Raw genomic sequence first — 27,482 nt, 5'->3', positions numbered from 1 at the left:
TCTGTTTGCACATGTACCGTGTAACCGTGATACTATTTGACAGCTATGGATGGTTCTAATGTATTACATTTGGAATCCCAAACCAACAGCAGTATGCAGGGGCGCTGGTACAGCAGGAAAGCAGAACAACGTGTGGAACTTTATGTACAGAGAAAAACTGACTTTGTAGATGCATCAACATACAACGAGGATGCCTCAGAGGCATTGTTATCCTGATTCTGCGTTGCTGCTACTTCGATCCCGAAACTAGGATGTCACGCAGCCACAGAGCTATGAACTTTACTATTTTTAGGTAGCAGCTAGTGTTCTTCATGAAGCCACCATCTAGCTCCAATAGTTGATTGCATATGAGCAGTCCAGTCCCTCAGTCATCCTCTAGATCACTGAAGGATACATCTTCCTCCTCACCTGCTGGAGCGGTGTTGCCTGTTTTGCTGGGCACAGGGTCCATATCCTGTAGCCAATCATCTACTTCTTTTTCATCATCATCCTCTACGAGGTTGGGGTTAGACTTCTCTGTGGGTAAACTCTTGACCTCAGTTTTCACCACCAGCTCTTCTTGAATTACAGACTTATCAATCACTTCTGTGTCAGTGGTTGAAATTGGATGCTTTTCAGCCTCAACATTTGGCACGGGATCAGAAGTTGGTTCTTGGACCGATGGTGCTTCAGACATACTACTCTCATTTTGGATGCTGGAGGGCGACAGTGTGCTATCTTCAGGTTGTGTAGAGGGAGCACTCATGTTTTCTGATGATGGATTGTTCTTTGTTGGTGAACTTTGCAATAATTCTTCCCTTGCTTCCAGGATCTGCACGAAATAGAAGAATTTTAGGAAGGCAGATCGAACAAGAATTATGTATCCACACTTTAGTTCCTAATTTTAAAATACAGCAAGAAACTTCAATTCAAAATTCGCATTTATTATTAGACATATTAAGTTATCAGTATAGTTTCCATGGATGGTATGTATATTTTGAGTTGACTGTATAGAGTGCGCATGATACTAACAGCAGTATGACGTGAATATGTCATCCGCAGACAAACATGGGTTGTAGGACAGATCACAACATTACGTTAACAATGCAGTTCTGAGTGGTTTCATGAATCATATGCACATTTGACTAGATTGGAGAATTTAGTTTAGTTGAAAAAAAAGGGAGTAATTACTGAAGGATATCCAGCATAGAGCTACTTCACATTAGAAACTGGAATCTCCCTTTGGAAGGATTCAATTTTCAGAAATCAAAATTATCCCCACCACAAGAATATCCAAAAGAAATTACAACATTGAACATAGATGTCTAAACCTCACTCTATCTGATAATGATTGGAACTTGGGAATGGGCATACAAAATGCTCTTGATCAACAAAGGTTAAATATGAAGGAGAGATTTGCATCAAGAGCAATCATTAATCTTTGTTTGCCTACACCATCAAATACTCATCAAGCTTTATGTGCTTGCATCATTTATCACACTATGATGTCACTGTTGGGCTTAGTTCAGCTTATGCTCTTTAGTTGTTACTGTGTTCCCATTAACTTGGCAATAAATAAGTTATTTAGACTTCAAGCAAGAATGTGTAAATGCGATGATGCATGCTGGATGTATGAATTCCTCAGTAGCTGGTAGAAGCAGTATTAGTACAGTATCCTGCATCCACAAGACCCACAGCTAATTTTCCACAATAGTGTTAAGCTCATCTTGAGTAATCAGTAGGACTAGATACAGTATCCTGGTAGGCTAGCTTTTTGCACAGATAGTTTGACTTCCATTAAGCCCAGGTTTGTACCAATCAATTTGAGCTCAGCTTACTCACAATGGACTTGTTCATAGAAAGAATCATCCGCCAATTAAATGATCACCAGTAGGGAGTAGAAAATGGTTTCCAGATAGACTATCTCAGATCTAAAGACCATTTCTTGATTTTAATATTTTATAATCCATAAGCAAGTAATTTGATTTCTGATAAGATCTATGTAAGTTGCCTTTGCAATCAAGTCTATAAGCATATGTTTCTTTAGGGTATTTGTAGTCTGCTGCACACAATAGATAAACATGATAATCACTCGATTAAGAAAAGAAAATCCCACAAACAGAAAAAAAAAAAAGAATAAAGGAAAGGGAATATACTTGTGGTGTTGAAAGAATTTCAGCATCTTGCTTGTTGAGTTTCGAATGTAGAAGCACAAAATAGATCTTCCAAAAGCATGCTTCACTCATAATGGTAGAGCAAAGCTCAGTCCTGAGGTAGGACAGGCTTGGCACAAGATGCTCAATAGCCACTGCATGTCCATACTGTGCTTCTGACAGTTCAAAATCTAAAAACATAGAAGCACATCATATATAAGTAAGAACCTGAGTAAACCAATCTGGTACAGTAAGGAGCATGTGTTATCATACATGATGCCATGATAGAAAGAAATGCAAAATATACTGAGTCATTCAACTCATATATGTTGAGCCTATAGTTATCAGCTCCAAAAGCAGCTGACACTGTACGCAAGATTGAGTAAAAGTATGTTAAAGTTTGGACAGTGTGACAAAATATATCATGTAGTGTCTGCTTGGTCCAACCAACATCTATACAACATCACAACCAAGATGCAAACACAGCTCCAACAACACTTCCTTGACAAAACGTTGTAACTTGTAAACATAAGCAGATATACTCGATTTCCAACATAAACAATGATCCTCGGCAGTAGGCAGAGTGAACTCGTGATTGGTACTCTCCCTCACTAAAGCTTAGCAAATGCAGCGTATGGATAATTAGAGTTCAGATGCTAAACTTAAGATGAATAGAGTAGGTTACACTCCGAAACCATAATTTCAGTATTGAGATTAATCACTTGAACAAGCTTATGCTGCTAAAGTCAACCCTCCAATTCTTTGCTGATCCAGTACCATACAGGGGCGTAGCCAGTGGGTATGCCGGGTGGGCCCCGGCATACCCTAAGAATTGGCAGGCGCATGTACTAGCAGTAAAAAAAAAAAATCCCTTGCAGCGGCGAGTCGTGTGCGAGCGCACACCAGCACAGCAGGAGGAAGCGACGCGAAGAGGTGGCCACTGGCTAGGACGCCAGGGCATAGGGGCGCAGGCTCTGCAGCGACACAGCCAGCAGGTCTCCAAGCTAAGGATTATTTTGTTTGATTATTTTTAATTTGGGATATTGCTCTGTAGTAGAGGCTATTGGTCTATTGGAGCAGCTCCTGCTGCACTCAAAATTCTACAAGCAGCTCTCCACAGATTCGTAATCGTTGGTTTGACCATATGAGTGACTTCTGACAATTCTTAAATCTGAAGTTTGCTAATACTATCAGTGTTTCTCTATTTTGCGATTGCAATATTCCTTCTGTTATCAGGCTACAAAGTCTTGTATCCTTGATATTGTTTACTTTAACCTGACAACCGTTGATTCACAATGTATCATTTAGATATCAGGTCATCATTGATTGACAACCATGAATTCATAATTGACTGGGCTTGATTTTTCGCATTTGCAATTATATTGTTAGCTATGCAAGTTTTTAACTTATTTGTTGAACTAAAGATATTATAAGATCCTTTTACTTGCATACTGAATTGAATGAAAAATTTCATTATTGTATACCGAATTGCTTGGTGAGTTTTATAGTTGTATACCGAATTGTATATTCGAGTATTGATTCGACATACCCTATGTTGAAATCCTGGCTCCGCCACTGGTACCATAGCGACTAAATGAGCACACAATTAGCAAAAACAAACGGTTTGACGTTTGAATCGATACAACCAAAGCAACACAATAAACCTTAAGCACTCCAATCTGATGCCGCTTGCTCTTACCATCCGCGTGGCGGTCGTCGGCGAACAAGGGGAAATCGAGCCACGTCTTCGGATGCTTCGAGATGTGACTCACGAACACCACCACCTCCTCTGTCACGCCGACCGCCTCTCCCTCCTCCTGTCCCTCCTCCTCCCCGGACCCGAACGGCAGGAGCGAGGACGCGATCCTGGAGATCTCCGCCACGGCGCCGGCGTTCGACAGCATCGAGATGCCAGTCCTCACCCTGCCGCCTATCTCCGCCAGGTCGCTCCGGATCCCGTCGATCCGCGGCGACTGAGGCCCCTCTGCCGCCGCTGCCTCCTCCTGCTCATCCCTCTCATCGGCCTCGCTCTTAACTGGCGGTGGCGCGAGGAAGGAAGCGACGCCCCAGAACTGGCGGGTGAGGGACTCGGTCAGCTCCGAGATGTCGCCCTTGACGCCGCGGCTCGGGGTGTCCGGCTGCTCGTCGGACTCCCCGGCGTCAGCGCTGGTGGGGTCGGATGCGCGCGGCGGGCTCTGGTCGCCGGAGGCGGACTCGGATTCATCGTCGTCTGAGTGGGCGGAGGAGAGGGTGGCCGCGATGGAGCGCGCGAGCCATGACATCGCGGCGAGGTCGTGGTCGTGCCGTGCGTGCGGACTGGAGCCCGGTGGGCGGCGGAGCACTGGAGAGGTGGGCGGTAGGTGGAGTGGAGTGGCGGAGAACGGGGAGCGTGACGGCCGGCGTAAACCGGAAGAAGGATGCGATGCGACTACGCTAGGATCAGTGCGTGTTCGGCACGGTTGCATATTGGATTGGAAAAAATAGACGGTTGTGATCTGCAGCCAGAGCGCAGGCCGTCCTCTTTTGGGCTTTTGGCGGTCCTAGAGATTAATGGCTTTTGGCGGCCCATGTTAAGGCAAGTTTTTCATCGTTGGTAGCCAAACCTCATGAGTATTACGGGATGAAACTACTCTATTATCTCATAAAACTCTCCTCTACTTTCTTCTTGTAACGATGATACCACGTTAGCAAATTTGATGATGTAGCATAATTTTTTTTAAACGTAAAAGGGCAGGAGCATATCATATAAGAAGGAGAGAAATTATTTGTCTTACATAGTTAGATTACATGATAACAATTAAAACGCTCAGCTCATGGCACATGGTTGCATTAGAGAAGCGATATTCCATCGTCGGTGTGGCTCTATCATCGGTGCGCACAGAACCTCTTCCCTGATCATGTTGAATACTTCTGGTGATGAATGTAGCATAGAATTTAATGTGCATAAAACTTCTTATGAAACCTCATCGAGACTGATCAAAGTATACGGCTTGAATCTCGATTAAATATGAATATATCTAACCAACTCTCAGTCCCCACTTTGTGATTTGAAGTCTCGAAGACATTATATCAATGTCAAGATACTATGGTTTCCTTATATTCAAGGCTACAAAAATCGAGCAAAGTAAAAAGCTGACGGGAAATGTAATGGTGGAGTTTTTCATCGGATTACCTTCTCCTGCTAATGTAATAAATGGAGACTTTTAGAAACAGTAGGCCAGTTTTTCAATGGATTACCTTGTAAATGGACACCTTAGCCATGTAAGCGTTTTGGCCTTCTCTCCGATTTACCTTGTCAAACACTGAAGTCAGCTCCCTCCCAGCAGTTTTCAAGTTTGACATAGTGAAATCGGCTCTCCCCCTCCGATTTCTCAAGTGGTTTTGTCGGACACTGAAGTCGGCTCTCTCTCCCTCCGGTTTCCTGTGGCAATCCAAATCACACGCCATTACTCGCGCTGTCGCGCATGACCGCGGATGTGTGCCATTTGTCTCCCAGGTCTTCCCCGTTCGCTTCGAAATTCCGAAACGAGCGGCCAATCCACGGCGATTCCTGGCGTGGCATGATTACTATACAGCCTCGATTGGGCCGCTGATTTTCCATGGTTGACGCTGGACAACTCCGTTTACAATACGTGCCAGCGTTGAAGAAGTGCCGCGGCCCCTTTCTTCTGTTGGAGCACAGCCATCAACTTCGGCTGACACATGCGTGCACCCGGACACCAATGAGCCATCAGCCGCCGCGCGCGTTGGCCGGCTCAACTCAAAACAACTTGCCGTTGCCGATCGAGATCGACCCGATCCCCAAAACCGTGGACAAATCCCCCACCATTTCCAGCAGAATAATGGTCGAATTCTGACCATTTCCCTGCACGGCCCGTACTAAAAACCGCCGGCCCCACGTGGCCACGCCATCTGCCGAAGCGAACCAGCGTTAAACAACGAAACAAACTCATCATCCCCAAACCAAATCGCTGCTACTTCTTCAAAGAGCCAGCAATTTATTTAGAAAAAAAAGAAATGGGAGGAATTTGCCGCGTTCAGACGAGTGTGTGCAATGGTTAGAGGCAGCCCGGTGGAAACACCCCAGGCCCAGGGTAGCCATCATTGTGCTCATCACTGGCTGCCCCACACACGCTGACATCGTCCCTATAAATGCAGATGCAGGCAGCCTCATCGCCTTGTCTGATAGGCACGCCAGCTTTAGCTTGTAGTGTTCGTGCTCGTCTCTCCATTCCCTCTCGGGATCGGAAGCCAAGTCAAGCAGCGCGCGCGCGGGGATGAAGAAGAAGAGCGGATGCGGCGGCGGGTGCCTGGGCGCGCCGATGCGGGCGCTGTCGCGGGCTTGCGACTCGGCCTGCGACCTCTACGTGCGCGGCATGTCCGGGTGCGCGCGCCGCGTGCCGTCGGGGTCGTCCGCGGGCGTCGTGGGCCGCGGGTTCGGCGGGACGGGTGCCGCGTCCCTGCGCCTGCGGGTCAGCTCGGAGAGCGCCGACGACCTCGTCCGCGCCGCGGCCGCGGCCAGGCGCCACCAGCGCCGCGTCGCGGCCGAGCCCGCGGAGGAGGGCGCCGGCTACGACGGGGCGGGCAAGACGAAGGCCGGCGCCGCGGCGAGGCAGGGGCGCGTCGCGCCCGAGCCGGAGAAGGCCGTCGGCTACTACGGGGCCGCCGGCAAGAAGGGCGGCGCCGGCGCGGTCCTGGTCAGCGCGGCGGCGCCGGCTGTCCGGGGCCCGGCGCTGAAGAAGGGCGGCGCGGCGGCCATGGGGACCATCGCAGAGGACGAGCCGTGCGAGTTCGGCCCCGACGGCGCCTGCGCCGTTGTCCCCTCACTGAAGCCGCAGCGCCGCGCCGGGTTCGGCGCCGTCAAGGCGGGGAGCGGCGACGACGCCTTCGCACGCTGACGGACATGATGCATGCGGATGCGACGCGTACTCGTCCTGCACTCCTGCCTGCCGGCGCAAGATCGCAGGACTTGCTTCGTTCGAGGCACATACACATCTAGATTGCACCACTTTTTTTCTCCCGTTCTCGTCCTGCTGTGTAAATTACTCTAAGATAAAAGAAATCTATGCGCGAGTGAGACGTGATCGCCAGAAAGTTTCCACAAGTACTGTTTTGAAATGGTACATGCAGTGATTACTGAAACTTCAACTTGCATCGATAAAAACTTCGCTATTCGGGTTTGATTTCGACGTCAGCTTCACAACAGCAGCGATCACTCTAGAACATTAGGATTTTGGGCCTGATAATGGACGGATGAGACCCCCTGGAGTCACGCTTGGGATTAAGGTGAAAATCAGTTCATTTTCTACGCAAATCCAAGTATTGGAAACAAGCCTGAAAGGGACACACGGCGCGTGTCCCTTTCAGGCTTGTTTCCAATACTTGGATTTGCGTAGAAAATGAACTGATTTTCACCTTAATCCCAAGCGTGACTCCAGGGGGTCTCATCCGTCCATTATCAGGCCCAAAATCCTAATGTTCTAGAGTGATCGCTGCTGTTGTGAAGCTGACGTCGAAATCAAACCCGCATAGCGAAGTATCTGTCGATGCTCTCGGTGTTCTTCGACTGGCGATTGGTTCAGAGTTACGGTTGAGGTTGCTGGAGTCTGGCAAGCTTCAAGGAATGGCCGTGCCTGGAGACATGTCAGCGATAGCATGGACATGGAGGCAGGGAGGAAAGGTGTGGTGATGATGTTGGGTGGGATGGTGGACGACGGTGGAAAGGGGTTCGCTGAAGCGGTGAGCTACTGAGCTGACGGCTAGCCGGCCAGGGACGGAGGCGAGAGGGATAAGGAGAAGACTACCATAGGCATGCTAGGTTCTCATCGGAGTTCCGTACCAGTCCACTCGTATCAAGCTATGGTGAGACCGTAACCCATCACATTATGGTGGGGCACAATAATGAGGCACCAGCGGGGGCAGCAAAGCTCATTGGAGGAAGCAGCAACGTCAATGGCTATCGGAAAGTTAAAGTAACACTCGGGTGTGAGTTAGACTGTCAGTTTTAGAAAGAAATGCTGCATCCTACAGCGTTGGCACCCAGATTACCTCTTTTCTTTTACTTGGGCGTTAAGCTTTTGCATACAAGTATCTCCACGCCGACACGATCGATCTGACGCTGCAATACACGAATGGAGCGACGTTCCTTTTGCTTCCAGAGGATGGCCAGCACGCTGTAAACCGATTCCTTTCTGCTCCTCGGCTTGTGCGTTTTTTTCTCCGCGCGTGCACGACATTTCTCGCTGCTGAGCGCGGCCTCGCAAAAATTTATCGTTTCCTCGGCTGAATTGCTAAAATACTTCTTAGAAAAAGGTGTAGAAAATGCCGCTGCCTTGTTCGCGAGTGCTCGTCAGTGTTAGCGACGGCTTTCTGCGCTTACCAATGATTTGATGTGGAAGTGCAGTCACTTGGTGCGAGTTTTTTCTACACTGGGGTACCTGTCACTGTCAGTCAGTCAGGTGCCCGCTTTCTGAATTCTGATGCCCTCCCGGCCGGCCGAAGCAATTGGCGCCACGCCGTGTTGCGTGTGCAAGTCGTTCTTGACTCGTCATCGAGGCTTCCATTTGTCATCGGTCCTGGGCTCCTGGCCTCACGCCACGCGTCAAGTGTGGCACAATGGAACCCTCCGTCTAGAATGCCATTTTTTCTGTCGTGAACGAGGGGGTGTTTGAACACCGGCTAAACTTGAGCACATATCACATCGGATATTTGATACTGATTAGAAATATTAAATATATTATAATTACAAAAATAATTGCATAGATGGAGTCTAATTCGCGATACGAATCTATTAAGGGGGTGATTAGGAGGACTAAACATGAGCTAATTATAAAAATAATTGCAGAACCTTGTGCTAATTCGCGAGACGAATCTATTAAACCTAATTAGTCCATGATTTGACAGTGGTGCTACAGTAACCATTGCTAATGATGGATTAATTAGGCTTAATAGATTCATCTCGCGAATTAGCCTAGGACTTCTACAATTAGTTTTATAATTACCTCATATTTAGTCCTTCTAATTAGCATCCGAACGTTCGATGTGACATGTGCTAAATTTTAGCCCTAGTATCTAAACAGCCCCTCAACGTGCGGCGAAAATGTTCGATCGCATTATTAGTCGAAAATTAGTACAATAATTAAAATCTTCCGTACGCCCTCAAAAACTAGTCCATACGTAAGGGGTTGCAATTTTTTCTTTACACAATTACATTTCCGTTCCTCTTAAAAAACATCATCGTAATATAGAGATTCATGTTGCATAATGTCCACTCATAATGGTAAGCGACGCGATCATTGATAACGAGACGTTAGAATAATGTGTTACTAATCTAAAGCCTCTTAGAGGTACTCACAACAATAGGATAATTTCTATACTCATAACTATAGCTTTTATAATTTTTTTTCTTGTTATTATGTGATATCCATCTCAAATATTATAGGCAAAGTATTTTTTTTTATGGATACGAAGGATTGTACTTATAGACAAGTCGATCTGTTTTCCACGACCATGATAAAGGAAGTGATATGGGCCTAAGACATACTTTATCTATGGAAGAAATGATGGAATCTTGTGGTAATGTGGCGTATTTGGTTTCTTCAAGCTCAATAACTAAGCCATTCCTCTTTTCGAGCTATATTCTTTGCTATACATAAGTGTTTTTTAATTCCATTATGATTAACTTGTTTCCGTACTTAGATTAGTTAGGCTTGCGCTTGAATAGAGTTCAGTTGAAATGTTTTATACGAGAGCCATGGAGTGAATCCTGCATCTCGTATGAGTGCATACCGAGGAAAATATTCTATAGATTTTATGGCATTAGCTCGCCTCGTCCAGTTAAGTAATTTTTTTCCTTCCATTCATTGAGACAGGCACAATACAAATGCCTGAATGCCTGATGACCAACTTACCAGGGAGGACTAAAGGCTCCTGCATGATTTTTTCCAGCCATTTTTAATTCGTCACAGTAGTGTCGCTGAAATTTCATACACCTTTCGTTTTCTCTCAAGCGAAGCATGTCAGCATATGTCCGTGCTAATCGAAAGAGAAAACGACTCAGAGCGCGTCGTTTCGATGGGCCGCCCGTGCACAAGCCTAGAACATGCCTAGCGGCGCTGTCACGACTCACGACGAATTAATCCCACGACGCGCTGGCGAAGATAGCACGCCACCATAAAACTACGGGGGCCCCTCAGGGCTCACGCTCATCCGTCCGTGCAATGCGAGGGCACGGCGTTCCCAGCAGTTCACTCGCACGCGCGCACCGCTCCACTCGGTCTCGAGAGGCGCCCCGCACCGAGTTGGCGGCTCGGGCCATCCATCCATCCCCGGCAAGGCGGCAACCCTTCTTCCCCCACCCCCCCCTCCCCCCCCAACTTCGCCGCCGGCTCCTCGCTCCCGTGGGCGGGCTCCTCGTCGGCCTCCGGTGATGTCCGGCGGTAACGCGTGGTCGCCACTCTCTTCGCACGGGTTTGGGTACGTTTCTCTAGCGGTTCTCGTTCGGTGGTTGTTCCATTGCCGATTCGGATCCGTTTCCTTCGATCTACGCGTGGGGCGGCATCTGGGAATATCCTAGATTAGACAATCTTTATCGGATTTATCAAGCGTTCTTTTTTGGGGATAATTTTTTTTTTGGTTGGAAGGCACGGGCTGTAGAATCATAAATGCCGGATCGGAATCGGTTCCCTCCAGTATTAGGATTACTAAATTGCGGGGATTTAGTTTGCGGCAGCGGCGACTCTTGTCCTATTTTTTTTTTGGCTCCTGTCGTCGGATCGTGGCTTGAGTCAGTGATCTCCCCATCCTGCAGATCGGAGTCCAGCGGCATGGCGAGCCGCGCCAGCGAGCCAGTGGCGAGGACCAACAGCGGCGGCGGCGGTGGCGGCAGCAAGGACTCGGGCAGCTTCGAGTGCAACATCTGCCTGGACCTGGCGCAGGACCCCGTGGTCACCCTCTGCGGCCACCTCTTCTGCTGGCCCTGCCTCTACGAGTGGCTCCACGTCCACGCGCACTCACAGGAGTGCCCCGTCTGCAAGGCCGTTGTCGAGGAGGGGAAGCTCGTCCCCCTCTACGGCCGCGGTGGCACCTCCGCCGCTCCACGGGCGAGGTCTGTGGCCGGCGTCCAGATCCCCAGCAGGCCGACCGGGCAGCGGCCGTCCACCGCGCCGCAGCCTGACCACAACAACCATTACCCGCACCAGAACCCCTGGTTCATGGGTGCTCATGCTGGTGGCGCCCCTGTGGCTGGCGGCCGGTGGGGAAATTACACTTTCTCAGCCGCCATTGGAGGGCTGTTTCCTTTGCTGAGCTTCCAAGTGCATGGTTTCCCGCAGGCCACTGCCTATGGGCCTGCTGCAGGTTTTCCTTATGGCTATGGCCATTCTTTCCATGGGTGGCATGGGTATGGCTTCCCGCGCCAGGCGCCACAAGGCCAGCAGGTTGATGTGTACTTGAAGGTGCTGCTTCTGGTAGTTGGCGTGCTTGTAATTGCCAGCCTGATTGCATTTTAGATCATGCACGGCTGGAGATATTTCTGATCCTTGTCGCTGTGAATGTTAGTCCTAGCATGGTTGCATCCTAGATAGCTCCCATGGTTTGATGTCAGTGTGGAGAGAAGTAGAATGATGCATCGGCTGGTAATAGTATCTGTGATAATCATTGGCAGTTGGTGTTTGGTTGTGTAAAGTTGCCATCGAAGTTTTATAGGTGCATTTGTTGTGTTCTTGCCTTGAACTTTGACCATGTTCATATTTGTTCAATGAGTTTGCAAAATTATTTATGCTATCTTCTGTACTTATTTTCTTGCATGGTTATTCTGTTTTCACTGACTATTTACTGTTAGCATAATGCATTGGAAAACTATGCTGTCTAACCATTGTGGTATATGATTTCTCCTACATTATTTTGGTCATATATGTATGAGTCCTTATTGCTTATCCATGGAGAAGGAGAAATGCATCATTACTTTTGTGTTCCAATTTGCAGCTCAACCTGTTTTCTGAATTAAAAATGGAATCAACTTAAACCTTTACTGCTGGGCATAGCCAGTAGGCTTTCTAATTTATCCATACTTTGCATCCTATTATTTTTACTTTGTATAGGAGCTTAAATTTGCACTTTTGGGGAATCCTTCAATGTCAAAACATGAACATCCTGCCCTCCTGCCTGATTCAGAGTAAAGTAGTGATGAATCTAGGGCAACTAACAGGCCCTAACATTTGCCTTACTTTGCATTCAGGTTTTGGAGATCTTAGAAGTACATAATACGCTTAAGCTTGTATCAATCTGTGTTATGGATGTGTTATACTGTTACTGATGCTAAAATAAACATTAATAGGATGATTAAGGCGGTGTTTCGATACACCCTCCTAAACTTCAGTACCTGTCACATCGGATGTTTGGACACTAATTATGAGTATTAAATATAGTCTAATTACAAAACTAATTGCACAGATGGAGTCTAATTCGCGAGACGAATCTATTAAGCTAATGATGGATTAATTAGGTTTAATAGATTCGTCTCGTAACCATCTGCTAATGATGGATTGATTAGACTTAATAGATTCGTCTCGCGAATTAGTATAGGGGTTCTGCAGTTAGTTTTATAATTAGCTCATGTTTAGTCCTCCTAATTAGCGTCCGAACATCCGATGTGACCCTCCTAAAGTTTAGCACCTCGTATCCAAACACCCCTAAGCATTTCTATTATTTGAACATTACCTCTAGGAATGATCTAAAATGTTTCAAGCTGTGGTGTTGTGTATGATGGGCATAGATTCTTATATTGTGAATGCTAAAAGTCAATCATGACAGGGTGACCAATCATTTCTTTCTTTATTCCGAGTTCTGATTTATCCAGCTTGTTGACTAAACATTTCCCAGCAGCTTGTACAACTTAAAATATTCCCCGGTGAATATTGATGCAATGAGCGGCGTAAAAATTTCTAGCAGCGTGTATGATGGGCTTGATTGTTGATCTATGCTGTGGGCTTGCCAGATGTTACATAATTCTAAAGTTTAATGATAATAGATGAATAACCACAATGTTCTATATTTTGTGTTTCAGACTAACTAGCACTAGATGCAGTTCAAAGATGAACCAAGGATAGTAGAATCTGTTAACTGTTATGTGATGTTGTACATGACTTATTCCTTCTCTAGTTTGTTGAGGCCATTGGAACTCTGCGAAACAACTTCTTTATGCTCCTCAATGCTTTGAGATATGGTGATTCTCTCTGCATGATGCTCACACTGGACCAGGATCATTAGAAAGCATATCCATAAACATTGAGGCATGGAGTTCCACAGTCCATATGAACTTGACTGGAGGTGTGTATATAATTCACTGTGGAAGTAATGGAAGGAAACACTTGACTGGATGCGAGCTAGACACTTTCATGTTCGAGGTTTGATTTTTCAGCTGAATAGCTAACTTACTAGATGTGGGTTCAGACTTCAGACACTGATTAGAATGATGTTTGGATGTAAAAAGGTATCCCAATCTGGCAAGATGGTGAAGAATTTGGTTTCAGCTGATTGAGCTTTACTCATTGCACTACGGATGCTGGGAGCCTAGGAGCACGCTGATGAAACGCTCAAGGGGACGTATTGTTGGCATGGAACTTCAAAAGTCTGCGACCAAACTGGAACCACGGAACAACCTCTTGAAGCAGAGGAGAATCCTGGCAAGACACTCCGCTTCCGCCGACGCATTTTGACTCACACCGTCACGCTCACAGACCGTACACCTGAATCGCATCCGGGTCGTCGTACTGCCACAGCCGCCGCACCCCCTTTGTTCTTGTTCAGAGTTCAGACCTCAAAGGCGGGCTGCCGACCTGCCGAAGCAGCTCCGCACCTGGGCGTCGTCGGATAAGAGTTGGCTCCAGTTTCGGAGCCGCGCGAGCTCTATCCACAATGGCTGCGGGCACCAACCCCTCGGTCCACGTCGCTCGCAACGGAGCAAGCAGCCCTAGTAGCTCTGCTAGCTCCGCTCGGTGTCCGCATCCATGCGGGACGCGCGGTCAACCCAGCTGCGAACTTGGACCCCAACCTTGACCTCTACGTACAAAAGGGGGCCCTGTCTCTACTGTCTAGTGTCCCGGTGCGTGTACGTACACATCAAGGAGTGTGTAGTTCGACGTGCTCGGTGTGCCGGAAGAGTTGGAGACTTGGAGCAGAGATGGCGCGGGCGGCTGTGTCCAGGAGCAAGAACTGGTCGGGCGAGTGCAAGAACCTGTGGCGCGTCGCGGGGCCCGTCATCCTGGCCTCGGTCTTCCAGTTCCTGATCGCCTTCGTCACCGCGGCCTTCGTTGGCCACATCGGCAAGGTCGAGCTCGCCGCCGTCTCCATCGTCAACGGCGTCATCGAGGGCCTCGCCTTCGGCCTCCTGGTAACGATCGCCGTCCATGGCGCGTCACTCTCGTATGCATGTGGTGATCAGATCAGCCCTGTAAGCTAAAGCGTGTCGTTCTCGCTTTTCCGTGGATTGCGTCGCAGCTCGGCATGGGGAGCGCGCTGGAGACGCTGTGCGGCCAGGCCGTGGGCGCCGGGCAGCTCCAGATGCTGGGCGTCTACATGCAGCGCTCCTGGATCATCTGCCTCGCCACGTCGCTGGCCTTGCTCCCGCTCTACCTCTTCGCGTCCCCGATCCTCCGCCTGCTCTGGCAGTCCGCCGACATCTCGGCGGCGTCCGGGCGCTACGCGCGCTGGTGCGTGCCGCAGCTCTTCGCCTACGCCGTCAACTTCCCCATCCAGAAGTTCTACCAGGCGCAGAGCAGGGTGTGGGTCATGACGGCCATCTCGGGCGCCGTCCTGGCCGCGCACGCGCTGCTCAACTGGCTCGTCGTGGCCAGGCTCGGCCGCGGGATGGTCGGCGCCGCCGTCGTCGGGGACGTCTCCTGGTGGCTGCTCAACGCGGCGCAGTTCGTGTACCTCGTCGGCGGGTCGTTCCCGGAGGCGTGGACGGGGTTCTCGCGCAAGGCGTTCGCCAGCCTCGGCGGCTTCGTCAAGCTCTCCATCGCGTCGGCTGTCATGCTGTGGTTTGTATCCTAAGCTTTCTTAATTTTTCTTCCTCCTTGAGTTCACTAATCACGGCATCGGAAGCTATTAACACGTGTCTGGTTGGTACAGCCTAGAGATGTGGTATTATACGGCAGTTCTCATTCTGGTGGGGTGCCTGAAGAACCCAGAGATTCAAGTTGGAGCGATTTCCATATGGTCAGTGCCATTTTAATTTGTCTGACCTCTTCTAGTGGCACCTGCGTGTGCATTTCTCTCAGAAAACGTTGGTAGCCCTGTATGCCTGTTAATCGTGATGATTTCAATATTTATAATTTTTTTTGTTGTTTTAACAGCATGAACTATCAGCTTTGGACACTGATGGTTGCGCTTGGGTTCAACGCTGCAGTAAGGTAATGCCCAATATTGCTTGTGTTTCTCAGCAGGCACCTTTCTTGTATTATATTTCTGAAGAGATCATTGAGCTCTCACCTGTCGACAGTACTGACCACTGACATACATAGCTCTCGCTTTCTGTCTCTCGCTCCTCGTCAGCGTTCGCGTCTCCAACGAGCTTGGCGCCAACCATCCGAAGGCAGCCAAGTTCTCAGTGGTGGTCGCCACAACCACATCGGCCGCCATCGGGCTGATCCTCACGGCGGTCGCTCTGGCGGCGAGGAAGCAGATGCCTCGGCTTTTCACAGGCGACGGCGCGGTCGTCAAGGAGACCGCCAAGCTGGGGTACCTCCTGGCCGCCACCATATTCCTCAACAGCATCCAGCCGGTGTTGTCAGGTATACTAGAATCTGCATCGGGCATTGACATTTTTCAGAGAGAACACGGATGCGCGCAGTTGTCTTATCATGCTCTGTTGTTGATGGTTGCAGGGGTGGCGATCGGTGCCGGGTGGCAGTCCTTGGTCGCGTTCGTCAACATCGGCTGCTACTACCTCGTCGGCCTGCCCCTCGCAGCCGTGCTTGGCTTCAAGCTGAAGCTCAATGCAACAGTAAGACAGGGCTGTAAGATCTAGTGCTGCTTTTAGGTGATCTTCCTCGAAGGCAATTCACTGATTCTTTATGTTGTTGCAGGGGATTTGGGTGGGCGTGTTGATTGGAACGGTGTTACAGACTGTGATTCTGTTTGTGATCCTCGCCAGAACCAAATGGCAGAAAGAGGTACAGTACTTCCATTCTCTTTTTAAATTTTTTTTTTTGCTCTTGATCCTCTCTTTTTTCTCTCTCTCTCTTGATCCTCTGAAACGTTCGGTGCAGGCTATGCTAGCAGAAGAGAGAATACGGGTGTGGGGAGGAAACGTTGAGCTGCCAGAGACTCGAGAAACAAGGCCAAGTGAAAACATTGACGCACCTGTTTGACAGAAAGCTAAGGACATAATAAAAACATCATTTGTTACAATCATTTTCAATTAGGCCCCGTTTGGATCATTGGAATTGAATTCCATCATAATAATCATAATTTAGACACAAATTAATTAAGCTAATATAATTGTATGTGGAATATAGTTGTATATTATAGTTGGTGATATGGGAGAGATACTTATATGCTGCACTTCTACTATAGAGAAGCGAGTCTAAGAGCGTGCTATAAGAATTGAATTCCATTCTAATAACCATAATCTATAGAATCAATTTCCATCTTCCACCCCATGAATTTAAGATAGGCTTATATATAAACTTTGGAAAGTTGTGGAATGCCACATTCCAACATAAATTAGCCTACTCCATTAAATAGATTCCAATTCCTTCATACCAAACGGGGCCTTATCGGAATCATGTAGTGTGCGAGGTGTAGACTATTGCACTACTTGGTATTCTCTTACAAACAGAAAAAACAAACCAGATCGAGAAAGCACATTGAAAGAGGGAGAGAGGCATTGATCATCTCAAGTGTGTTTTATACACGTACAAGCACACCATGCACGTCCGTCAGTAACGGGCATCGTGGCAGCTGAAAGATTAGACTAAGATCTAACTGACCGAAGGAACCGATCATGCTACCTTATCCTGCAACACTAACACCCCCCTCAGCCAGTGCATCAGCTGATTTGATGCACAGATTGTCTCGGAAATCTTCAAATAGCGTCGTTGGAGGACCCTTCGTCATTATATCTGCAAACTGGTGCTTGGTAGGTAAATGAAAAACATATCTGCAAACTGGTGCTTGGTAGGTAAATGAAAAACACACAGTTGTCCAAGCGTTGTCTTCTCGCGAACGAAGTGGATATCGAGTTCCACATGCTTAGTCCGGCGATGGTGCACCGGATTCTCTGTGAGGGATACGGCAGAGATATTGTCGCAGAAGATGATGCTTGCCTTATCGATGGGTAAGTGCAGATCACGCATAACACTCTACAGCCGCATTGGCCACACCTCGATACTCGGCTTCAGCACTGGAGCGTGAGACGACGGCTTGCCTCTTGGATGACCACGAGATCAGTGAGTCTTCGACGAAGACGCAGAAACCCGATGCCGAACACCGAGTGTCCGGGCAGCTGGCCCAATTCACGTCGGTGTACGCCGTCAGCGCCATGGACAAGGAGCCCCATAGATGCATACCATGCCGAGTAGTACCGCGGACGTACTGTAGTATGCGCTTTATCAAGTTCCAGTGGATGTCCCTTGGCGCGTCACGGCGTAGTCCAGCTCCGGTCAGGTCAATGTCAGGTATTGCAGGGCTCCGGCAATGCTCTGGTAGAACGTGGCGTCTTTGAACAGTTTGCTGCTGCTGGTAGATAGCTTGGGCTTGGTGTCGACCGGTGTTGAGGTGAGCTTGCAGTTCGTCATTCTTGCTCGTTCAAGAATGTCGTCCGCGTACCACTGTTGATGGAGGAAGAAGCCATTGGCAGTGCGTTGGACTTGGATGCCGAGGAAATAGTGTACGGGACCGAGGTCCTTCATGGCGAACGCGTTGTGAAGTTGACGAATGATGGACTGCAGAAGTGTTGTTGAGGACACCGTGAGGAGAATGTCATCTACGTAAAGCAGTAGCCATGCCGTGTCGTTGCCATGGTGAAACACGAAGAGCGAGCTGTCGGAGCCCGTGGAGACAAAGCCGAGACTGTGAAGATGCTCGGCAAATTGTTGGTACCATGCACGCGGTGCTTGACGGAGGCCGTACAAGGACTTCGTGAGAAGACAGACGTAGTCGGGCCGGCGGTCGTCGATGATCCCGGTGGGCTGTTGACAATATACACATTCCTGCAGTTCGCCGTGCAAGAACGCGTTCTTGACATCCATTTGATGTATCGGCCACCGGTGAGAGATGGTGAGGGTGAGTACGGTCCGAATGGTCGCAGGCTTGACGACGGGAGAGAACGTCTGATCGAAGTCGACGCCGGGGCGTTCGTTGAAACCACGACCACCCACCAAGCCTTTCGTCATTCCAATGTACCGTCGGGAAGGAGCTTGTTCTTGAATATCCATTTATTGATGATGATGTGCGCATTGCTTGGTCGTGGAACGAGGGTCCACGTGTTGTTCCTATGAAGAGCAACAACTTCTTCTTGCATCGCGTCGCGCTATGCTGGATCACGCAGGGCCACATGAACACTGGAGGGCACGGCGTGATTGTCCACCATCGTGGCAACCTGAGCGTACCGAGGATTGGGCATGAAGATTCCTGCCCTGGCACACGTAGCGTTGTAGGATAAGGTGGCATGACCGGTTCCTTTGGTTAGTTAGATCTTGGCCTAGTTTTTCAGCTGCCACGATGCCCATTACCGACGGACGTGCATGGTGTGCTTGTACATCTATAAAACACACCTGAGATGATCAATACAATCTATCGATTGCCTCTCTCCCCCTTTCATGGTATCAGCTTAACGTCCGATCCTATTCTTCCAATGCTCTCTCCGCAACAATGGCTCACAGTCCTTCCTCCTCCAACGCCTCCACCGTGGGTGCCCACGATCTCAACCCCTTCCATGTTGCTGCACAAGTTGAGGCCGCGCAAGGTGTTGACGGCGAGAGCTTGATCGCTGATGGGATGGCCGACATCGCGCGGCATGTCGGCCAACTTCTTGAGCTGGCAGCAGTAATCGGCGACGCTGAGCTCACCTTGATACATGCTGTGGAAGTCCTGCAACGCCTAGATGGCGCGCTACATGGTGTTGTTGAGGAAGAGGTGGCGCACCGCCATCCAGAGGGAGTACGCCATCGTGCGGCGCTGGAACACCATGTCGCGGATGCCCTTGGAGATGGTGAGGTAAATCCAGGAGACGATGCAGTGGTCGATCTGCATCCACTCGACATCGTGGAGACGGAGTTGGGCGTCGACCGTGCCATTGACGTGGTCGATGATGCCGAACTTGCGGAAGGTTATTTTGAAGAAGGAGCTTCAGGTGGAGTAGTTGGAGTTGATCAGCTCCCGTGTCTCAGGCACATGGGAACGGATGTTCACAAGTTGAACTGTGGAGGCGGCGATCGGCATTGGTGCAGCAACATGGAAGGGGTTGAGATCGTGGGCACCCATGGTGGAGGCGCTGGAGGAGGAAGAAGGATTGTGAGCCATTGTTGTGGAGAGATCAGCGGAAGAATAGGATCGGAGGTTAAGCTGATACCATGAAAGTGGGAGAGAGGCAATCGACATATTGTATTGATAATCTCATGTGTGTTTTATACACGTACAAGCACACCATGCATGTACGTCAGTAACGGGCGTCGTGGCAGCCAAAAGACTAGGCTAAGATCTAACTGACCGAAGGAACCGGTCATGCCACCTTATCCTACAACGCTAACACATGACATCTATGATCTGACAGAAAGGAGAAACACAAATTCATATGAATGCTTATCAAGTTCTCAAACATGAACTAGTTGCAAACAGTGGCATGCTAGCCAAACTAAGAACGTGGGATGGCATCTGAACGGGCGGCCGGCCACAGAGAACCGCAAGCATGGCATAACGGGAGTCAAGACTCAAGCGTGGCGATCAGAGATATTCAGATCCTGCAGGCCAGCTTGTCTCCCTTAATCACGGGGTTGCTACGGGCGATGGCGTCGCGGCCGCAGCCCTTGAAGTCGAAGGCGCAGCAGTGCTCCTCCGCGTACCTGTGCTTCCCGCAGAACGTCTTCTCGCATCGGCACACGAACCCTGTCAGCCCCACCTTCTTGTAGCAGGCCGCGCACCGGCTCGGCTGCGCCTTCGTCGCGGGCTCGGGCGCGGAGGAGGACGGAACCGTCGGTTCAGCAACGGCGCCTTTAGCGGGCGCGAAAGATACGCTGGAAGCGGCGGGCGCCGGCACGGCTGGCTTTGCGGCAACGGCGGATCGCGGGACGGGTTCGGACGCCGTGGCAGTGGAGGAGGCGGCGTCGGTGACGATGCAGTGGTTCTTCTTGTAGCAGACGGAGCACATGTCCTTGGTAGCCGGGCTGCCGAAGAAGCCGCAGCCGGCGGCGCACAGCGCCGGATCGGCGCTCTCGTGCGGTTGGAACGACGACATCTTGCGCGCGGGGAACAGAAGACGGAACACGATCGTGACCACGGGTCCGGCTGCTGATTCAGGTGGTGGACGCGAGATCTTTGGGTGGAGTTGTGCGGAGCGTGGGCGTGGCAGGCGGGGTTTATATATTGACGGATGATGGCCGACTTGTACGGGACAATCGGAACTCGGCAGTCCGATTGCGGGACAATGGCGCATTGGCGCTTGGTTAGGAGACGACTCCGAGTCTGTGCGTGCGCACCGAGTAGAAAAACTAGAGCTTTCCTCGCTTGCGAGCCGCCGAGGGGAGTTCGGCCTAACAATCTTGATCAAGAAGCGTACATCTAGACAAGGGCAACAGAGCCCAGGCCTTTGCGCATTGAGCCCGGGATCAAGTGCGCGTATCTGAAATTTTATATTCTAAAAGAAATTAAAATCATTTTCTTTAGACCCCCCAAAAAATAAAAAAAATATTACTCAGCCTCGGAGGGAGTACTTGCCTTTTTGTGAGTTACGTTAAGTATATTGCTCGCTCCTTAATTATGGTGCCATCCCATAACTCGATCATGTTTATAATGCATACGACGACGTCGCCGAGACGAGTTGACCATGTTTATTCGCCCTGTAGGCATGGTTGTATACTTGTATACAGGCCCCACACTGCAGCAAGCAGACGGACATGCACGCTGCTGGTTCGCCACCGACCATTTCGTTCCTGGGCCGGCTCTCTCCTCTCATCCATCAGCACGCCCGGCACTGCTCGTGCTCGAGCATGAAAACGGGCACCAAGACAGGTCACGCTTTCCTTTCCCTCCCAGTCCCAGACTCCCAGCCCGAGTCAGGCAAGGAGCGAGCAACGCGCGCGTGGAAACTTACCAAAGCCACCGCGCCCCGCGGGAGCGCCTCTCTGGCTCTGCTCGGCTCCATCAATCCACTGGACCTACTTGTGTCTCAGATGGTGCTCGCTTGACATCATTCTCCTCAACGTGCTCCGAGATTTAAACGCGCCGCCGCCTTGAGTTGGTTCCCTTGATGGAGTGAGGATGTCGTATACCCAGCCAGAAACTGCAGAAAAGCACAAAGGTCTTAAGAAAGATGAGGTTGGGATCAAGAGTATACTTGCAGTACTTACCATTTCCAACTTAATAATCTTGTACTGGGGCAAGTACTTGCTTTGTATGGGTTACGTTAATTAAGCGCGCCGATGTGAGCACACCTTGCCATCCAGTGCTCGAAAAGACCGTGCCTCGAATTCGCTCTGCAGTCTGCACGACTGCACCTGCACCCAGAGGGCGATCCTGCACGTTGGTGAGTCTGGACCAGCAACAGCAAAGCACGTAGCAGCAGCAGCAGCCCTTTAAGCACGCCCAGCTCTGCTCAAGTCTCAAGCATCAAAATGGGCACCAGCAACACAAGCGAAGCAACGACCCGCGCCGGAAAGGGCGACGCGCGTGCCGAAACTTACAAAAGCCAGGGCGCCCCGTCTCGCTCTGGCTCGGCCGAACCCACTGGGATCTCGTCCTCGTCGACCAACCACCAGCTCGCCGTGCACGCATTTTCAAAAGTCCAAACTCCTCCAAAGCCACACGCGCCCAGCCTGCCTTCCAAAAGTCCAAACTCCTCCAAAGCCACACGCGCGGCGACCTCTCAAACTCAAAGCCTGGTCCCAAAGCGCGAGAGGCTTTTCGCTCGTATTGGCTAAAGCAAAGCCGAGCGCTGCTCGAGCCCTCGCGGGTAAACCTCACCGGAACACCCCATATCGCTTTGGAATCCTAGACGGCGGACGAGACGTGGCATGCTTTAATTCTCTTTTCCTCCCCTGCTCCCGTGCTCCGGACGTGACCCACGGCCGTTTGCTGGTTTCCTGAGAATGGAAGCTGACCCTGATCGATTAGCACCCGCATTTCGTCCTCGGCCAACACCGATTTAGCTAAGCGCCGCCTATAGGATCCCAGCAGAGAGAGAGAGAGAGAGTGACCAGTGACAGATCCTGCGCGCGCGCAAACTTATCTTGCCAGCACCGCGCCACAAAAGACGGGAGCGTTCGCGAGTAAATTAACAGTGGACACGCATCAGCATGCAACTGCAAGGGTGCCGTCTTTTTATCCCGGCTGGGACGAAGCCGGCATGAAGCTTCGTCCCGGCCGCACCGAACCCCCTGACGTGATCCCGCCTTGCGCCACCGTGCGCTCTCGATGTCGTTCCGGGGAGTGGTGGTTCAGGTGAGGGAACGCTTGTCTACTTCCTCCCGTTGGGACCCTGCAACTTGCAGGAATGATGAGAGGACTCTCTGTCCGTGGGCATTTATATACTTGCTACTCCCCGTTCCAAATTGTAGATCGTTTTGGCTTTTCTACATTCATAAATATCATTATGCATCTAGACATACACTATCTAAGTGTATAATAATATCTATAATATAGAAAATCAAAATAACCTACAGTTTGGAACGGAGGCTGGCAGTTGGCAACGGGGCAGGATCGAGCCACGTGGTGATGCGATTGACATGAGAGATGCGATTAAGATAACCATGTGGTGTGAAACATATATGCGAGTAATAATTAATTAATTAATTAAACTGCTGACGATGATGACCTTCTAGTTATTGAGACAGTCCAAATTAAATAAAAAAGGAAGCACTCAAAGAGCTAGGCGACAACGGGACTGGTCGATGACATTAGCGTGCATCTAATAGCGTTTGGCAGCTACTAACATCGTACAAGCTGAGAGTAAAAATAATGAACTACGCAAGTCATGGTGGAATGCTTGCGCACGCCGTGAGCAAACAAGAACAGAACCTAGCGACCTGGAGCAAAGTTCTAGTAGCATTTAGTTTTGGCGGCAGGGATATCCCTACTCGCTAGTTTTACCAAGAAGGATCTGATAGCTACGCACAACTGCATAGACTGGAACACCTCGCTTGCATGCATTGTGTCGATGTTCTCCATGTTCTAAGGAGTTTCCATCGATTGGACAAACATGTTGTCCGTTCATGAATCTTCCGTGTTTAACAACCAGCGTGATGTACCTGCATCAGTAATGCTTTGGTTGAAATCTGTATGACATCTCGCATACAAATCAAATTTGGTCAAGGGTTTCCAAATTTCTAAACTGCAGTGCCAATTTTTTTAAGACGTGCAAACCATGTTTTTCATTAAGAAGAAGAGAAGTTTGAATCGTGTACACAATCACGCAAAAAACAGAAACACTGTGTCCAGGGATGCAAACAACAACCTACAAATGACTTTTGAAGAAATGCATGCGTCCTCCGTTTCCACCATACTCAAATCACTACCGGAAGCGTCTGTATTTTTCTTACTGTCCCTGGTGTACCAGTAGCAACTCATGCGTTCATCTCTGATCTGTGTGCTCCAGCAAAGGATAATCTATCTCCATCGCCAATTCACAGTGGACCACTGGCAGGATCGATCCTTCTCCTTCCTAGTTGCGACACACTGCTGGAGAATCCACCTTCAGTAGCGGTTCTAACCCCCCTTAGTACCGATTATGCAACAGGTACTGCTATAATATCGGTACTAAGGGGGTCCTTTAGTATTGGATAAAATAACTGGTACTAAAGGGGTATTAAAAATTTTAAAAAAAGAAATCCGCCGACCGGAGCAGCACCTGAGCCCCGCACCGAAGAGAGAAAAAGCCGCCCTTATGACTCGTCACCGTCGGCCGCCCTTCCTCCTCGTCGGCCAAGCCTGGTCCCGGCTCTCGTCCCCGCTGCCTCGCCTCCCCCTCGCCTGGCTGGCCGCCCTCGCGACGCGCTCTGCTGGCCCCCTCGTGCTGCCAGCCGCCCTCGCATAGAGAGAGGGAGGGGAGGCTACGCACCTCGTCCTGGCGCGCCGCCACCCCTTAGATCCCGCTGCCCCCGCTGCGCCTCCACGCTTTCCCACCGCGTCGGCCTGCAGATCCCGCTGCTCCATGCGCCATCGCTCGCTACTGCTCCACGTGCTGTCGCCCACTGCAGCTCTTGTGCCGTCACCCGCCACTCCACCTCTGCGCTCCCCCACTGCCGTGTTGTTGCCTCACCTCGCCCCGCCGCCGCTCCTCATCGGCATCGCAGTGAGGGGCGTGCGAAGGGGAGAGGGGAGGGCCAGCCGTGACTGGAGGGGAGGGGCGCGCCTCGAGGCCGCCATGAGGGGAGAAGGGAGAGATGAGGAGGGCCGTTCAGGAGAGAGAGGGAGGCGTGTGGATAAGATGGTGAGGAGCGGACGTGTGCGGTGGACTTCAATCCAGTGAAGTCCAAATTAATACCAGGTGGAGGCTTCAATCGGTAATAATGTGCAACCTTTAGTATCGGGTGAAGCCTCCACCCGATACTAAAGAAGTTCACGAGGTTCTCGTTGAGGCCTAGCCGTTAGACCCGGTACTTATGCTCACATTAGTACCGGAATTTCAGGATAAATGGTGAGTTTTCCGGCAGCACGAAAACAAAAAAGCCCCGTGAAACTTCCCGCACTGCCCACAGTAAAATACTCCCCTTCGCGCGGGACCTCCCTCGCCTCTCCTCGCTTATATATACGCGTCCACCCGCCGCACTGTCTCTTTCCACGGACACAGTGTTCACCAGCTCGCCGGCAGCTTCAGCTCGCTGCTCGCACACACTCATATAGCCAGCTCAGAAAATGGCGAGCATCGAGGTGTCCAAGCCGTCGAAGCGTCTGTCCCCCAAGCGCAGCGGCAGCTTCAAGCTGAGCCTGCCCGGCCTGTTCTGCGGCCAGTGCAAGGCCACGTCGGTCTCGTCCCCGCCCGACTCCCCCACGGGCGCCGGCGCGCGGTCGCTGTCGTCGTCGTCCGCGTCCGCGTCGGCGTCGTCCTCGGGCACGTCCCGCGGGCGCGACCGCACGGCGGAGCTCCGCGAGATCTTCCGCCACTTCGACCGCGACATGGACGGCCGCATCTCCGGGCGCGAGCTGCGCGAGTTCTTCGCGTCCATGGGCGACGGCGGCCTGGCGCTGGGGCAGGGGCTGGCGCTCGGCGGGCTGGAGGACGGCGGCGGCGGGGACCTGATGCTGGGGTTCGACGACTTCGTGCGCATCGTGGAGAGCAAGGGCGGGGAGGAGGAGGAGCGCGAGGACCTGCGCCGCGCCTTCGAGGCGTTCGAGGCCGTCAAGGGGTCCGGCCGGATCACGCCGCGCGGCCTGCAGCGTGTGCTCAGCCAGCTGGGCGACGAGCCGTCCGTGGCCGAGTGCGAGGCCATGATCCGCGCCTACGACGACGACGGCGACGGCGAGCTCGACTTCCACGACTTCCACCGCATGATGAGCCAGGACTAGGACCATCTTTTTTTTCTGTTGGGTTCGCCTTTGCCCTTTGATCGATTCGTGTACCTGTGTAAACCGTTCACTTTGGGACGTGCTGCCTGCGTGTGACTCGAGAGTCTGGTCGTGTGTTGAGTGGTCTGGAGGTTGTCGTGTACTGCGTGCAAATTACTATTGTTAACGTCTCGGCTTTGCCAGCAGTGCAGTGTTACCTGGAGCGTGTAACCGTAGCCTGCGCACCTAAGCGGACATGAGGCTTGTCTGCTTCTGCCATGAGCTCCACGCGAGCAGAGCGAGTCCAATAATGAACGGAACCGGGAACGTCCGTTCTCGCAGGTCATTGGAACCTCCTGCGCGACGGATTGCCGGATTCATGCGCATGCACCGGCCGCACAAGAGTTTGGAAAACTCTAGCCGTAGCGATGATCCGCCAGCGCCGCGTCCCATAGGGCGTGATCCGATAGCTGGGCGTCAGCCTGGTCTGCATGAGTGAACCGGGCTCTAGGCTGATTACATGCAAAAATCGCGCTTGTTTGGTTGCATGGATGCAGCCTGGCCCTTTGGAGCGGCTGATTGGTTTGCCAGCTCAGCCTCTTTCGAGCGCTCGGAACTGCACCATGCGAGCCAGGCTGTGAATAAAACGTTGCCGCTTTTTGCATCCGACGAGCCAGGCCCCGCCCAGCAGCTGATTCGGGCAAGGCCATGTTACATCCCGCCCGCGAGCTGCCAAGCAAATGCGAGCATCCAATCAAACCCATAGCATCTGTGCATAGAGACATAAGTGGTGACATAGGTTAGCTTGTGCATCTCTTTTCCGAGTGGTGGCATGCAATTTTTTCACCGTTGATGTTACTTCAAAAGTCGTGCAACCAGTTGGATAAGAATGAAGTTGGTCCCACCATCTTGTCGAGGCCCCTATGCCCCCACATCGTGCCTGCCTCACCACCAGGCATATACCCAGGCCAAACCAGGCTAGACAGGAGGCTGACTGGCTGAGGCACTCCCCCAATTCCGTTGGACCATCGCCGCATAGGATTATTTTCTCCCTGGCCAGATCCAGCTCGCTCGAGATCGTCTATGGATATGAACTGGGTTTCCTAGACCAGCCATGGATGGGAACTCGGTCATTTCATCAATGGCGGCCGCAATAAAGGATTCGAGTGGTACTGATCTGAACTTGTGTGATTTTTCGGCTGAGGATCCAGTGTTCTTAGTCTCGATCTTTGGTGTTGTCGTGTCAATTTAGATTTAGGTAAGGGTTGTTTTCGCTGGACTAGGCCACATCTCTTAGCTGGTGCCTTTCGTGGCGCCTTATTTTCTCCACTTCTAGTCTGCAAATGTATCTAAAGAATCTCCAATTTTTAATGCGAAGGATAGCCAAAAGGGTTTAGTGTGATTTTCCTTTGCAAGCACACATTTATTGCGTATTTCTTGTTTAGAAATTGGCATCTTTCTCTAAAGTTAAAAAAAAACAATTCATGTGGCAGCAGCACGGATCTTGAGAAGCAGCATCCATGGTAGTGAATTTGCCGGCTCAGCCCGGTGGACCAGTACCGGTGGGATACCAATTGCAGTCAGGAGAGGGGAGAGCCATGCACCCCTGCCGCAAGGTGCGACCGGTAAGTGGTAAGGGTAAACGTTTGG

General features: G+C 50.7%; 6 protein-coding genes across 6 annotated transcripts; 4 read left to right on the top strand and 2 right to left on the bottom strand.

Annotated features, from left to right (window-relative positions):
* Positions 1-35: 35 nt before the first annotated feature.
* Positions 36-4,579, bottom strand: LOC101755161. The gene is made up of 3 exons (XM_004970028.3): positions 3,832-4,579; positions 2,136-2,323; positions 36-811 (listed from the first exon to the last, which is right to left on the bottom strand). Exons 1-3 carry the CDS (start codon positions 4,412-4,414, stop codon positions 365-367), a joined length of 1,218 nt encoding a protein of 405 aa, XP_004970085.1. The 5' UTR covers positions 4,415-4,579; the 3' UTR covers positions 36-364.
* Positions 4,580-6,311: 1,732 nt separating this feature from the next.
* Positions 6,312-7,236, top strand: LOC101755568. Its single transcript, XM_004970029.2, has one exon. The coding sequence runs from the start codon at positions 6,410-6,412 to the stop codon at positions 7,028-7,030; it is 621 nt and encodes a 206-aa protein (XP_004970086.1). The 5' UTR covers positions 6,312-6,409; the 3' UTR covers positions 7,031-7,236.
* A 3,098-nt stretch (positions 7,237-10,334) lies between these two features.
* Positions 10,335-11,915, top strand: LOC101755974 (E3 ubiquitin-protein ligase RNF5). Its single transcript, XM_004970030.4, has 2 exons — positions 10,335-10,607; positions 10,942-11,915. Exons 1-2 carry the CDS (start codon positions 10,561-10,563, stop codon positions 11,639-11,641), a joined length of 747 nt encoding a protein of 248 aa, XP_004970087.1. The 5' UTR covers positions 10,335-10,560; the 3' UTR covers positions 11,642-11,915.
* Positions 11,916-14,325: 2,410 nt separating this feature from the next.
* LOC101777065 (protein DETOXIFICATION 32) lies at positions 14,326-16,504 on the top strand. The gene is made up of 8 exons (XM_004972130.3): positions 14,326-14,523; positions 14,631-15,172; positions 15,264-15,350; positions 15,488-15,544; positions 15,687-15,925; positions 16,019-16,137; positions 16,220-16,306; positions 16,403-16,504. Exons 2-8 carry the CDS (start codon positions 14,637-14,639, stop codon positions 16,502-16,504), a joined length of 1,227 nt encoding a protein of 408 aa, XP_004972187.1. The 5' UTR covers positions 14,326-14,523; positions 14,631-14,636.
* Positions 16,505-20,005: 3,501 nt separating this feature from the next.
* Positions 20,006-20,659, bottom strand: LOC101776248 (zinc finger A20 and AN1 domain-containing stress-associated protein 3). The gene has a single exon (XM_004972129.3). The coding sequence runs from the start codon at positions 20,587-20,589 to the stop codon at positions 20,089-20,091; it is 501 nt and encodes a 166-aa protein (XP_004972186.1). The 5' UTR covers positions 20,590-20,659; the 3' UTR covers positions 20,006-20,088.
* Positions 20,660-25,127: 4,468 nt separating this feature from the next.
* LOC101754754 (probable calcium-binding protein CML41) lies at positions 25,128-26,055 on the top strand. Its single transcript, XM_004970027.2, has one exon. It carries the CDS (start codon positions 25,203-25,205, stop codon positions 25,851-25,853), a length of 651 nt encoding a protein of 216 aa, XP_004970084.1. The 5' UTR covers positions 25,128-25,202; the 3' UTR covers positions 25,854-26,055.
* Positions 26,056-27,482: the final 1,427 nt, after the last annotated feature.

Source organism: Setaria italica, chromosome V (assembly GCF_000263155.2).
Source record: "Setaria italica strain Yugu1 chromosome V, Setaria_italica_v2.0, whole genome shotgun sequence".
Lineage (NCBI taxonomy): Eukaryota > Viridiplantae > Streptophyta > Magnoliopsida > Poales > Poaceae > Setaria > Setaria italica.
This window is presented reverse-complemented; position numbering and strand designations above follow the sequence as displayed.

Bases quoted from the DNA above. Each gene is read 5' to 3' on its own strand.
- LOC101755161 (XM_004970028.3), bottom strand. From the start codon at position 4,414: ATGTCATGGCTCGCGCGCTCCATCGCGGCCACCCTCTCCTCCGCCCAC. The intron at 2,324-3,831 runs GTAAGAGCAAGC...CTATGTTTTTAG, and splicing joins CGACGACCGCCACGCGGATG to ATTTTGAACTGTCAGAAGCA. The intron at 812-2,135 runs GTATATTCCCTT...TATTTCGTGCAG, and splicing joins AAATTCTTTCAACACCACAA to ATCCTGGAAGCAAGGGAAGA.
- LOC101755568 (XM_004970029.2), top strand. From the start codon at position 6,410: ATGAAGAAGAAGAGCGGATGCGGCGGCGGGTGCCTGGGCGCGCCGATG.
- LOC101776248 (XM_004972129.3), bottom strand. From the start codon at position 20,589: ATGTCGTCGTTCCAACCGCACGAGAGCGCCGATCCGGCGCTGTGCGCC.
- LOC101754754 (XM_004970027.2), top strand. From the start codon at position 25,203: ATGGCGAGCATCGAGGTGTCCAAGCCGTCGAAGCGTCTGTCCCCCAAG.
- LOC101755974 (XM_004970030.4), top strand. From the start codon at position 10,561: ATGTCCGGCGGTAACGCGTGGTCGCCACTCTCTTCGCACGGGTTTGG. The intron at 10,608-10,941 runs GTACGTTTCTCT...CCCATCCTGCAG, and splicing joins CTCTCTTCGCACGGGTTTGG to ATCGGAGTCCAGCGGCATGG.
- LOC101777065 (XM_004972130.3), top strand. From the start codon at position 14,637: ATGGGGAGCGCGCTGGAGACGCTGTGCGGCCAGGCCGTGGGCGCCGGG. The intron at 15,173-15,263 runs GTTTGTATCCTA...TGGTTGGTACAG, and splicing joins GCGTCGGCTGTCATGCTGTG to CCTAGAGATGTGGTATTATA. The intron at 16,138-16,219 runs GTAAGACAGGGC...ATGTTGTTGCAG, and splicing joins AGCTGAAGCTCAATGCAACA to GGGATTTGGGTGGGCGTGTT.